Source organism: Xenopus tropicalis, chromosome 1 (assembly GCF_000004195.4).
Source record: "Xenopus tropicalis strain Nigerian chromosome 1, UCB_Xtro_10.0, whole genome shotgun sequence".
NCBI classification, from domain to species: domain Eukaryota; kingdom Metazoa; phylum Chordata; class Amphibia; order Anura; family Pipidae; genus Xenopus; species Xenopus tropicalis.
The window spans coordinates 212,989,910-213,003,866 of NC_030677.2; the positions used below are offsets into that span (position 1 = coordinate 212,989,910).

The 13,957-nt window shown below is 45.9% G+C and overlaps 1 protein-coding gene across 3 annotated transcripts in view; it reads left to right on the forward strand.

The window, feature by feature from the left end:
- LOC100489443 (protein unc-13 homolog B) overlaps window positions 1-13,957 on the forward strand; it is a 158,435-nt gene that overhangs the window by 43,556 nt on the left and 100,922 nt on the right. For all 3 annotated transcript variants that reach the window (XM_031894975.1, XM_031894973.1, XM_031894972.1), the window contains exons 8-9: window positions 894-951; window positions 12,558-12,777. In XM_031894975.1, coding sequence (XP_031750835.1) covers window positions 894-951; window positions 12,558-12,777 — 278 coding nt within the window. The remainder of the gene's footprint in view (window positions 1-893; window positions 952-12,557; window positions 12,778-13,957) is intronic.

Genomic DNA, 13,957 nt, shown 5'->3' on the forward strand with positions numbered 1-13,957 from the left:
CCCTTCTCCCACATGTTTGCTGCCCCCCCCCCCCCACATGGCTTGTGGCAAACTGCAAACGGGACTTCTTATGGTTTTCTGTTAACAATGGCTTTCTTCTTGCCCCTCTCCCATAAAGGCCAACTTTGTGCAGTGCCCGACTAATAGTTGCCTATGGACAGATTCCCCCCCTGAGCTGTAGGTCTCTGCAGCCCCCCCAGAGTCACCATGGGCCTCTTGGCTGCATTTCTGATCAGCGCTTGTTGGGCCTGTGAGTTTAGGGTGACGGCCGTGCCTTGGTAGGGTTACAGTTGTGCCATACTCCTTCCATTTCTGAATGATCGGTGGAACAGGGCTCCGTGGGAGGTTCAAGGCTTTGGGAATCTGTTTGTAGCCTAAGCCTGCTTTATATTTCTCAATAACTTTATCCCTGACCTGTCTGGTGGGTTCTTTGGGCTTCAAGGTGTTGTTGCTCCCAATATTCCCTTAGCAACCTCTGAGGCCGTCACAGAGCAGCTGTATGTGTACTGACATTAGATTACACACAGGGGCACTCTATTTAGTCATTAGCACTCATCAGGCAATGTCTATGGGCAACTGACTGCACTCAGACCAAAGGGGGCTGAATAATTACGCACACCCCACTTTGCAGTTATTTATTTGTAAAAAATGTTTGGAATCATGTATGATTTTCCTTCCACTTCTCACGTGTACCCCACTTTGTATTGGGCTTTCACGTGGAATTCCAATAAAATTGATTCATGTTTGTGGCTGTAATGTGACAAAATGTGGGAAAGTTCAAGGGGGCTGAATACTTTTGTAAGCCACTGTATATATATATATACTAAGTATGACTGTAAGTGTATATGAATGTATAGTTATCATGGGAATGACAGTTTCTCCTTGCTTGTTAGTATCCATACGATGATGTCGACCACAAGAAGCCGCTGCCCATCGCTGCGTCCCAGTGCTGTAAGTGAACGTGGGAAAAGGGGGGGCTCTGTTTTTTGTGGTCAATGGTTTTGTCTGAGAATACTGTCCCTGCTGTCTGTCAGTATAAAGCGCCTGTGTGGCATGAACTAAAGGGGGCCCTGGAGTGTAAATAATTCTGTGTGGTTTTGCTTTCTGTCAATTACTGCAAATTTTAATTTACTGTGCATTATTTTGCTGTGCATCATTTGCCTGTGTGATTTACTGCTTTCCTGTAGTCTGTAGACTAAGGGTATTTCTAATCTGTCTCTTTATTTCAGCATTGGTAATATGGTAACAATTTCCCTTCATCAGGGAACCCAGTGGCTTAAAGATTAAAGTTCTTGTGAGAGTCGGTGGCACTGCACATGCTCAGTGTGCTCTGGGCTGCTGTTTAGAAGCTAAGCTTGGGGGGGGGGGGTAACTTACATTTGCCAATGAAACTGATGCTACAGCAGCCCAGAGCACGTGCTGGGAATCGGCAGAAAGGAAGGTGGGGGGCTATTGGGGGAATCTTTGGGGGCACAGAAACCTAATTCTGATTCAGTTCGGTGTTCAGCCGAATCTTTCATGAAGGAATCAAGGTTCGGCCAAATCACAAAATAGTGGATTCAGTGTATCCCTAATATAAACCCGTAACATTGGGCAGACAGGGGTACTTACCTACACTCTTCATGGGGTTTAATATATATATGTTTTGTGTTTTCCCTGCTCCCTGGTTTCTCAGGTGACCTAACAAACTGAATGACTACAAAATAAATGACAAGGGACTAAAGGGAAAGTTAAATCATTTTTCTGTCTGCAGTCTCTTTGCTGTGGTCACTGACACTAATAGAGATCATATTTCTGGGCCATTTCTGTGTTTAATAATGATGTCTTTATATATATTAATTAATGTCAGAGAGCAAACACAGTCTGAACTGAATCCCATTGGCCCCTGTGTGTGCTGCCCTGCCACTTTTGTGATGTCATTGGCAGGGCGGGTCTATAAATAGAGGGTAGAAGCTGGGTTGGCCAGGGTTCAGGTTGGGAGCGGGCGGGTTAGGGTCGGGTCACTAGTACCAAGGGCCAGAACTAGGGGTATGTAGAGTAAGAATGTGCCAAAGAGGTTGCTAGGGACATCGGCTACCAGCCTACCTCTCATTTGGCTTTCTATTATGCCCCCCAGGTCACTGATGGCATAGTGATGTGATGGTGATGAGAATGGAGGCGCGGCCAGGCTTGTCTGAGGCCACACCTCCCATTTGCCGGCACTGATAGAACCACGAGTGCAGAGCATGAACACTAACAAGGGGACAGTTAGTAAAAAATAAACAGGAAACATAAATACACAAGTGGTAGGAGTTTCATTACACAGTTGGAATGAGGTACCTGCCCCAAAGAGCTTTCACCTAGCGCCTATCTACCTGTACCTACCACTTCCACACTGTACTGCCACTTCCTACCTGCAGGGGGCACTAGAGGTTTTTAGTTCCACATTACCTGCATCACTAAAAGATGCACAAATTTGGCCTAATAGGGTTAAGAACCATAAAGACCAACACTGAAGCCCTTCCAAATAACCATAAGCAGTGTGTGCAGCTCCCTGGGCCGTGCTGCGGTGCAACGAGGGGGGACACTAAGTGTGTATATTTATATAAAATAAACTGCTACTCCCCCATACTGGCACCCAGGCATTTGGAGACAGTGCTACAGTTGGTCATTTCTGGGACATGGCTGGGATGATTAAGTATAATTAAGGTCATTTATAGAATTCTTTATATACTGACCCCAAAAAGGATGAGGGAAGGTCACAGAAGTGCTCAAAAGCAGGATGTCTGGCACTCTAATCCCCAGTTGTCCTGCCCCCGACCCGCCTGTCCCTGTCTCACTGATACCTCTGTAACCCCCTAACTACCAATCCCCACCCCTCTATCATGGCTCCACCCCCTTATGGCCCTGCCCTTTATGTCATTACTCAGACACTTTTCCCTTTCTGCAAATATTGCACTGCGGCAGCCATTCAAGCTGGAAAAATAAGAAAAGGCACAGGTTTCATAGCAAATAACAGATAATACACCATTGTATTCTACGGAATTTATCTGTTATCTCCTATGTAGATTGTAAGTGAGCTTACAATCTAAGGTCCCTATCACATTCCCATCAGTCCCTGCCCCAGTGAGCTTACAATCTAAGGTCCCTATCCCATTCCCATCAGTCCCTGCCCCAGTGAGCTTACAATCTAAGGCCCCTATCCCATTCCCATCAGTCCCTGCCCCAGTGAGCTTACAATCTAAGGTCCCTATCACATTCCCATCAGTCCCTGCCCCAGTGAGCTTACAATCTAAGGTCCCTATCCCATTCCCATCAGTCCCTGCCCCAGTGAGCTTACAATCTAAGGTCCCTATCACATTCCCATCAGCCCCTGCCCCAGTGAGCTTACAATCTAAGGTCCCTATCCCATTCCCATCAGTCCCTTCCCCAGTGAGCTTACAATCTAAGGTCCCTATCACATTCCCATCAGCCCCTGCCCCAGTGAGCTTACAATCTAAGGTCCCTATCCCATTCCAATCAGTCCCTGCCCCAGTGAGCTTACAATCTAAGGTCCCTATCCCATTCCCATCAGCCGCTGCCCCAGTGAGCTTACAATCTAAGGTCCCTATCCCATTCCCATCAGTCCCTGCCCCAGTGAGCTTACAATCTAAGGTCCCTATCCCATTCCCATCAGTCCCTGCCCCAGTGAGCTTACAATCTAAGGTCCCTATCCCATTCCCATCAGTCCCTGCCCCAGTGAGCTTACAATGTATGATTATGATTGGAGCATTATGGCAAAACCCAGAAAGGAATTCCAGGAAAAAGTGACATTGTGAGAGTAAATATCAGCGGAGAAGCCGGGGGGAGACGTTCCCACCCCCAGCGTAGTAATTAGTGTGATGGTTTAATGGCGGCACAGATGGCAGCTCCGTGGGGCGAGAGGGGTGACAGCACCCTGTTATTAGAGATACCACAACACTGTTGTCATGGAGAAAGAGCACAATTTCAGGGCTATTTATTGCTCTTTCCCACAGGCGGCGCAGAACGTATGGGGAGGGGGATTGGGGTTCATCTGAATCTATGTGCCTGTCCAAACCGAATCCAGATCACGTGACTTTTCTTCATATAAACAGAAGCTTAATGTTTGTAACCGTTCGCACCTTCCATTACCTAATCTGCAGATGCAAATTCGGGTTCGGTTCTTTATTCAGCCGAATCTTTCATGGAGGATTCGGGGTTTGTCCAAATCCCATGATTGTGGCTTTGGTGCATCCCTGTTAGTTACACCATAGAAAGAACTGGCCTACTGAATGTAGCAAACGCTACAGCGGCGCAGATTGCTGGGTGAATATGCACTTGCTGCATATTTTTGTTCTCTGCACTGCTGGTTCCGACTCTCAGTGCTATGTAGCAGAAGCCAGCTGATTAACAGAGGGACCATCAGATCCAAGACCAGCGAATAGTGATGCCAATCACATTTGCACATAAAATGATTCCAGAATTACATGTTCTGTCATTTTATTTTGGGTTTGCATTCTCTTTAATTCAGTGTTACCTACCCCCCCCCCCCCCCCCCCCCCCCCCCCCGATGTTGAGCTCCCTGCACCCTCCAACTGCCCTCATAGCACCTGTTGGAAATAACCCCTATGTTTATTGAGAATAGCTTAGTCCGGATTGACCTGTATATGGCCATTTCGCTGGTGTAGTAGCAGCCAGTCAGAAATGAGTTTTCATTGTCTGGCTTGCTATAGACTGATCTAAGCTAGTTTCTGATTGGCTGCACAATATCTAATGCCACCAGTGAATCCAAATGAGCAGCCATTATAGCTATGCCCAATTAGGGGCAAAACAAAACCAATTCATTTTACTACATTTATTCCTCTCCCAGTGCAGCCACTACTGGCCCTGCCTAGTTGTTTGCCCCCTGGGGGGTAATAATGACACCATGCACTCGCTCGTACGGAGTCGCCATTGTCTGCCTGACATCATTCCCCTGATATTATCCCCTGGCAATGGGCTGTCACTGACAGTAGAACTGGAGAGCGGGATCATAATGATCAGTTTGTATTGCAGATAAATTGGTACCAACTCTTCATGTGATTATCTGCCCCCGACAGTTATAGTTCCACCGTACCCAGTCCCCCACCTTATTAATCACTATCCCCTATTTATAGTGTGTATTATCTCCTACTGCTTTCCTCTGAAATAGATATTAATTTATAAAGGCCCACAGCATTCCTTCTCTGTATATTTGTATTTATACATATGGGTAGGGGGTGCCACAGAGGAGTTCCTTATAATATATAGTGAATAAAGTACCCCCTATTGTAACATATAGGGATATTATAAGCCCCCGAGGAGTTCCTTATAATATATAGTGAATAAAGTACCCCCTATTGTAACATATAGGGATATTATAAGCCCCCAAGGAGTTCCTTATAATATATAGTGAATAAAGTGCCCCCTATTGTAACATATAGGGATATTATAAGCCCCCGAGGGGTTCCTTATAATATATAGTGAATAAAGTACCCCCTATTGTAACATATAGGGATATTATAAGCCCCCGAGGAGTTCCTTATAATATATAGTGAATAAAGTACCCCCTATTGTAACATATAGGGATATTATAAGCCCCCAAGGAGTTCCTTATAATATATAGTGAATAAAGTACCCCCTATTGTAACATATAGGGATATTATAAGTCCCCGAGGGGTTCCTTATAATATATAGTGAATAAAGTACCCCCTATTGTAACATATAGGGCTATTATAAGCCCCCGAGGAGTTCCTTATAATATATAGTGAATAAAGTGTCCCCTATTGTAACATATAGGGATATTATAAGTCCCCGAGGGGTTCCTTATAATATATAGTGAATAAAGTACCCCCTATTGTAACATATAGGGATATTATAAGCCCCCGAGGAGTTCCTTATAATATATAGTGAATAAAGTGTCCCCTATTGTAACATATAGGGATATTATAAGCCCCCGAGGGGTTCCTTATAATATATAGTGAATAAAGTACCCCCTATTGTAACATATAGGGATATTATAAGCCCCCGAGGAGTTCCTTATAATATATAGTGAATAATGTGCCCCCTATTGTAACATATAGGGATATTATAAGCCCCCGAGGGGTTCCTTATAATATATAGTGAATAAAGTGCCCCCTATTGTAACATATAGGGATATTATAAGCCCCCGAGGAGTCCTTGTAATATATAGTGAATAAAGTACCCCCTATTGTAGTATATAGGGATATTATAAGCCCCCGAGGGGTTCCTTATAATATATAGTGAATAAAGTGCCCCCTATTGTAACATATAGGGATATTATAAGTCACAGAGGAGTTCCTTATAATATATAGTGAATAAAGTGCCCCCTATTGAAACATATAGGGATATTATAAGGCACAGAGGGGTTCCTTATAATATATAGTGAATAAAGTGCCCCCTATTGTAACATATAGGGATATTATAAGCCCCCGAGGAGTTCCTTATAATTTATAGTGAATAAAGTGCCCCCTATTGTAACATATAGGGATATTATAAGCCCCCGAGGAGTTCCTTATAATATATAGTGAATAAAGTGCCCCCTATTGTAACATATAGGGATATTATAAGCCCCCGAGGGGTTCCTTATAATTTATAGTGAATAAAGTGCCCCCTATTGTAACATATAGGGATATTATAAGGCACAGAGGGGTTCCTTATAATATATAGTGAATAAAGTGCCCCCTATTGTAACATATAGGGATATTATAAGCCCCCGAGGAGTTCCTTATAATTTATAGTGAATAAAGTACCCCCTATTGTAACATATAGGGATATTATAAGCCCCCGAGGAGTTCCTTATAATATATAGTGAATAAAGTGCCCCCTATTGTAACATATAGGGATATTATAAGCCCCCGAGGGGTTCCTTATAATATATAGTGAATAAAGTGCCCCCTATTGTAACATATAGGGATATTATAAGGAACTCCTCAGGGGCTTATAATATCCCTATGTGTTACAATAGGGGGTACTTTATTAAATATATATATCGATAGATAGCTATAAATATAGATGTATATTCTCCCCAGGTGGCGGTTGCCCCCCAGGCTATGTTTACATGCTGTAACTCTGAGCCTTCTGTTTCCATAAGAACTGGCACGAGCTGCTCACATGGTTGCTGGGAGTATATACATATATACAGACTCTATATAGCCAATCACTATGTCTTTGGCACCCTCTTCCTTCCCTGTGGGAGCATCACTGTGTGAGGGCAGACAAAGGGTTAATATCAGAGTGAGCTTTTCCCTGCTTTCCTATTACGCCAGGCATCAGGTGGAGCAGCACGGCAAGAGTTAATATGGGAAACTGAAGAGGGTTCCGGTAACTAGGGTCTTTCGGTTGCTATGGGGACGCAGTAAGTCGCTGCTCGAAGACTTATCGAGTCCTTATCCAGAAGTTCTAATTTTTTTTTACTTCTTTTGATTCGCTGCTCTTGTACCAATTCCCGTGTAATTATAGTGCCGGGGGGGGGGTTGTTTATTCTTTGTTTATTCTTACATACCCGCCTGTTATTCTCCCCCAGCTCACTTTTTACCTTGTGCCACTGTCTGGGGCAAAATATCTTAGCACCAATCAGAGCGTGTCCTGGAGCTTGATATATATGGGCAGGGTGGCCACTGGGTGTGCAGATATATAATCATTTCTCTGAATATGCTTTCTTAGGGGCATTGGATATCATATATATCATTATTTATACCCACATTAAGGTTAAAGCCATTAAAGGAATTGTGAACATTTTGTTCTCTGGTCATTGGTTAGTGCTGTAGATTTGTCAGACATGGCGCAGAGATGGGGCAGACTTAGTTTAGCCATTAGTCCCGCCATGTCTCTGTGTGCTGTGGCCTGGCAGGGTGCCCCATGTGTGAGCCATGTGGAGTAGCCATGCTAATTCCCCTTTAGAAGAACCTTTGTGGTTTGGGTGAGCCCCAAGTGGTTTGGGTGAGCCTCAGGTTAGGTGGGTGAGCCTCAAGTGTGTTGGGTGAGCTTCAGGTGGTTTGGGTGAGCCTCAGGTGAGGTGGGTGAGCCTCAAGTGGGTTGGGTGAGCCTCAGGTGGGTTGGGTGAGCCTCAAGTGGGTTGGGTGAGCCTCAAGAGGGTTGGGTGAGCCTCAGGTGGGTTGGGTGAGCCTCAGGTGAGGTGGGTGAGCCTCAAGTGGGTTGGGTGAGCCTCAGGTGAGGTGGGTGAGCCTCAGGTGGTTTGGGTGAGCCTCAGGTGGTTTGGGTGAGCCTCAGGTGGTTTGGGTGAGCTTCAGGTGGTTTGGGTGAGCTTCAGGTGGTTTGGGTGAGCCTCAGGTGAGGTGGGTGAGCCTCAAGTAGTTTGGGTGAGCCTCAGGTGTGGTGGGTGAGCCTCAGGTGGGTTGGGTGAGCCTCAGGTGAGGTGGGTGAGCCTCAAGTGGGTTGGGTGAGCCTCAGGTGGGTTGGGTGAGGTGGGTGAGCCTCAGGTGGGTTGGGTGAGGTGGGTGAGCCTCAGGTGGGTTGGGTGAGGTGGGTGAGCCTCAGGTGAGGTGGGTGAGCCTCAAGTGGGTTGGGTGAGCCTCAAGTGCCCAAAGGCCGATGTCTCATAGGGAAGCCCAGTCTACGGGCCATAGAGCCCTGTATCTCCTAGTGTCTATATAAACATAATATAGTGCTGCAGCCATTGGATTAGCCAAGGCATTAAATGCTGATGCCACAGAGTGTCATGTTGGTGGATGGCAAGCTGTGCAGCCTAGGCCGCCTTTAGACTGGTCATTGGGCCGGTGATGCCAAGTGCCCAGTGGCTTCATTCATGTACAACACAAGGCTAGAGTGTTGCTTGAGGGAATGTGTATGTGTGTGGGAATCATTGCCGTGCCCCTGCATGTACCCGTGCCCTGACCCCGTGCCCTGTCCCCGTGCCCTGTCCCCGCCACCCTGGGCTAATGTCTGTCACCTTGGGCTAATGTCTGTCACCTTGGGCTCTATATAACATTAACTCTTGCTTGTCTTTCTATGAGAAACATTGCCTTTGTGTGTGCTGCATGCTGTGCCAGGGAACCGGCGCTGTCCATTACTCACGGATCATCAGTAGAAACAGTTTGCATTTAACCCTTTATGCTGAAGTCTTCTTTTTCCCCTCCCCTTCCTTGCCGCCTTCTCTAATGCTCCCAGGCAATTGGAGTTATATCGGATGGGGAGAAAACCAGAGTATGTAACTGTTTATTGCTCTCCCCTTGTCCCACGCAGCATGCCCTGAATGTGATAACAGGTGGGTATTCATGCATACACGGCTGCTGTGCCCACCACTGGGGCAGAATGGGCATTTATCCACTGGCCCCTGAAACAAAGGGGTCACTTGATAAAACCTTCCACTGGAAACCTCATGGTGAGAAATTCACGTAACAGCAAGAGGTAACTGTTCTTCTAATGTCTCATTAATTTGACTCCTCCTACAATGGGAGGTGTATCCTGATACCCTCAGCCCCCCCCCCCCTGATAGACACGGGCACATTGGCACCTAACTCCCTCACTAACCTTGTTCCTAAAGTGTATCCTGATACCCTCAGCCCCCCCCCTGATAGACACGGGCACATTGGCACCTAACTCCCACACTAACCTTGTTCCTAAAGTGTATCCTGATACCCTCGGCTTCCCCCCTGATAGACACGGGCACATTGGCACCTAACTCCCACACTAACCTTGTTCCTAAAGTGTATCCTGATACCCTCAGCCCCCCCCCCCCGATAGACACGGGCACATTGGCACCTAACTCCCACACTAACCTTGTTCCTAAAGTGTATCCTGATACCCTCAGCTTCCCCCCTGATAGACACGGGCACATTGGCACCTAACTCCCACACTAACCTTGTTCCTAAAGTGTATCCTGATACCCTCAGCTTCCCCCCTGATAGACACGGGCACATTGGCACCTAACTCCCACACTAACCTTGTTCCTAAAGTGTATCCTGATACCCTCAGCTTCCCCCCTGATAGACACTGGCACATTGGCACCTAACTCCCACACAATGGGGGATAACTCCTGCACTAGTTGTAGTTGTACTAGCTCTTTGGGCCAGCAGGTCTGCCCTGTGCTAATGGCAGCTACTGGTCAGTGGGTCAGTTGTATGCATGAATATCCCACTGTTACACGGCCGAGCCTGGCGCTGCCCCCACATTATCAGCCAATTATAGAACAGAGGAGTTGCCATTGTCACAACATGTTCTATGCAGATAACGTTGCTTTGTGTTGTGTTTGTGCATGGTGCTTATTGTGTTAGACTAAAGGGAATGTATTTGTGGGGGGGTATTGCCTCGTGTCCCACTTGGTTTATACCCAGCACACTGTGGCTTCTTGCACGGCCCTGCTTAGTAAGCCCCCAATCCCCTTGTATCCATTGCATTCGCAGTCATTGGTCTCCCCTACATCCACCAGATTTATGTCTTTGACCCCCCAACCTATCATGACTCAAACTCTAACCTTTAGGGGCAGATTTATCAAAATGTGAGACTAGAGCTCACCACAAAGAGATCACCTACTTTCTGTTCATTCCTATAGGAATATGCCTCGTCTATAGAATACCCACACACACATACTGAAATGGGGCTGAGGAAGGGCGCCATCTTTCTTCATTTCCAAGCTATTTCTTCTGTGGGTTTGGGATGAAAATGGCTTCTCTTCCCAGCCAAGACCCCCTCTTTTTTCCTTACAGAAGAGGCAGATTAGTCCTGGGTAGAAGGTTAGAATAGTCATTCATAGGGGGGGGACCCTCAAACAAACTAAAGCAACTGGACGTGTTAAGTAATCATTGAAGACGTTTCACTGCTCATCCGAGCAGCTTCTTCAGTTCAACTGACTGGTATGGGAAGCCCTCAGCATATGTACTCTTCCACTCATCCAATCACAGTGGCACTTTGTAACTCTTCAGAAAGGTGGCATCTTGCCAAGTGCCATTGTGATTGGATGAGTGGAAGAGTACATACCATGACCTTGATGAATGAAAATCTTCATAGTCACAAACAAACTGGGACTTTCCAGGTTTGTGTGTTCCTCATGTTTGCACCGCATGTCGCTTAATAAGTCCATGTTCCTTCATCATCTCATGTTCATTTTCCAGGGACAGAAGCAGAAATGTAGTAGCAGCCCAAGCGTAAGCCTTTAAGCCTATTCCCCAGTCCGTACTACACAGGGCTGTCAGTCACACTTTGTGCTGGAGCTTCTACGTGTCACAATCCCATTAATATCGGCACGGCGCCTCTCGGCTCTGATCTCAGCGCCGATCAATCCCTGCAGTAAATCAGCAGGATCAATCCGCCTTGTTTGTGACACGGCAGCCGCCAAAGCTTGCTCTTCAGCCTCTTAATCCTCTTTCCCAGACAGTCGATAACGCGGGAAGGAGAAGCCACCCTGTGCTTGTTATAAACGCCATCTATTTACCCTTATCTCCATATCTATCCAACCGAGGTGCTGGTTCAGAAGGCTTCACCGTTATCTGTTCTTGCGTGAAAGCCGGAGACAATTGCGTTATACAATAAAAATTGGGTTGTTTGTGGCAAACCCTCAAATCTGTGGTAATGCAAATTTATCTATAAAAGCCTTATGAATAAGCAAGAGTTGGGAACCCCGGGACAATCCAATAACCTTTGTGCTCTGTGGCGCTTAGTGGCCCTGTGCAACCAAGCGCCTCTTGTGCACACAACATTGTACTGCATTTATTATTATCCCAAGTAGAGATCTGATTGTCCGATGTTCTTTGTGTTTCTGCCGTTGGTTATTTGTTTGAACTCTAAAGGCAGCTGGTAAAATTTCTGCTTTTCATTTATTACAAGAGGGAGTAATTGTCATGGAAACGAGAAGTGCGGCTCGAAAGCATGGCAGATGTAGAGAGAGAGGAATAAGGATGAGAAGATAATTATACAAGATGATTAATACTAGTGCAGCCCCTTACATTTGCTTAGCTGTGTTTCATTAGTATCCAGCAGATACCCTCTCTATTACCCCAAGCCACACCATATGAGTTTGGGGGAGCGGTATAAATGCTCATTATGGGCAACTTGTGGCTCTTCAGCTAAGAGGTAGAACAGTGGTAGGGTAGAACAGTGGTAGGGTAGAACAGTGGTAGGGTAGAACAGTCAGATGTGTTGGCCAATGCACCATTCTACAAGTCTTGCCATCAAGATTTTTGACCTCTAAACATCAAATGAAATATCTTAATACTTGATTTACTCACATATTATTAAGATTAAGCCATTAATACTCTTCACCTAAGAAGCAGAGTAAAACAGTAGTAGAGTAGAACTCTTTGAAGGTTGGATCGAGATGAGACAGATGTGTTGGCCAATGCACCATTCTACCAGTCTTACCATCAAGATCTATGGCCTCTGAACATCAAATGGAATATGTTAATACTTGATTTACTCACATATTTTTAAGGTTAAGCTATTAATGCTCTGCCAACAACATGGATGACCCATTGGGTTGGGTACAACAGATTCTTGAAGGTTCTCCTTTTGAAGGAGCCCGATGTTCTCATGCTTAGATTGTTGTAATGACTATTTCTGACCGTCACCTTTTGTTCTCTCAGCCCTTGAAGACCCTGACAGCGCAGTGGATGACCGGGACAGCGATTACCGCAGTGAAACGAGCAACAGTATTCCACCTCCCTATCACACCACCTCCCAACCCAATGCCTCCATACACCAGTTCCCCGTGCAGTCTCGCATCCAGCAGCAGGGCGGCACTCGGGAATCCTACGTAGACTCCATGCACGGCTATGATCTGGATTTCCGGGAAAGAACAATGAGGTACTCTTGGCTTCTGTGTGTGCGTGGCCTCGGCGCAGAATGACGATTTAGACTTCTGTAGTGTTGGCGTTGACTTCAGTTGTGGCTGAAGGACCATGGTTGGAACCATGGAAAAAATGGAAAATAAATAGGATAAATATGTTTAGAATACTAAGAAACCTCAGCCTGTTCTTCTAGATCAGTGGTTCTCAACCTTCCTAATGCTGCGACCCTTTAATACAGTTCCTCATGTTGTGGTGACCCCCAACCATAAGATTATTCCTAAGACCATCGGAAATATGTGTTTTCCGATGGTCTTAGGCGACCCCTGTGAAAGGGTCATTCGACCCCCCAAAGGGGTCGCGACCCACAGGTTGAGAACCACTGGTCTAGATAATCATAAACAGTGTGCTCGGCACCAGTGAATCCCTTAAGGTTCCCATACATGGGCCAATTCTAGCTGCCGATATGGGTCCCTTATACCGATTCGGCAGCTAATTGGCCCGTGTAGGGGCACTACCGACAGGCCTGCCCGACCGATATCTGGCCTGAAATCGGGCAGGGTAAAAAATCTAGTCGCATCAGGGACTGCATTGACTCGTTGATGCGGTCCCCGAACCCACTTTGCCTATACCTACATCGTTATAATTCGATCGTTTGGCCCTGGGTTAGCCTGGATTCTCCCGTAGGTGGGGGATATTGGTAGAAGATCCGAGATCCAAGCGAGCGGATCTGAAGGTGTATGGCCACCTTTATTATTACCTGTGCTGGTAGGGAACGTTCTAACTTGCCTGCTCTTAGAGTAAAGAATCTCGTCCTATGTTAATGGCGAGTCCCCCGGCCTCTTGTCACTGGTACTTTTCATTGCAAAGAGTCAGTCAAAGTATAAATGGGGAAATCCCATTGTCTAATCCTGTCTTCACTCACTGTGTAGCTTTCTCTAAAACCCCTAAAGGGGAAGTTCACCTTGAAATTAACTTTTAATATACCGTATATACTCGAGTATAAGCCGATCCGAATATAAGCCGAGGTACCTAATTTTACCTAAGAAAACTGGAAAAACTTATTGACTCGAGTATAAGCCTAGGGTGGGAAATGCAGCCGCTACTGCTAAGTTTCATCAAAATAAATACCAATAAAATTACATTAAATGAGGCATCAATTGGGTAAATATTTATTTCAAGTAAAACCTGTTAACTAG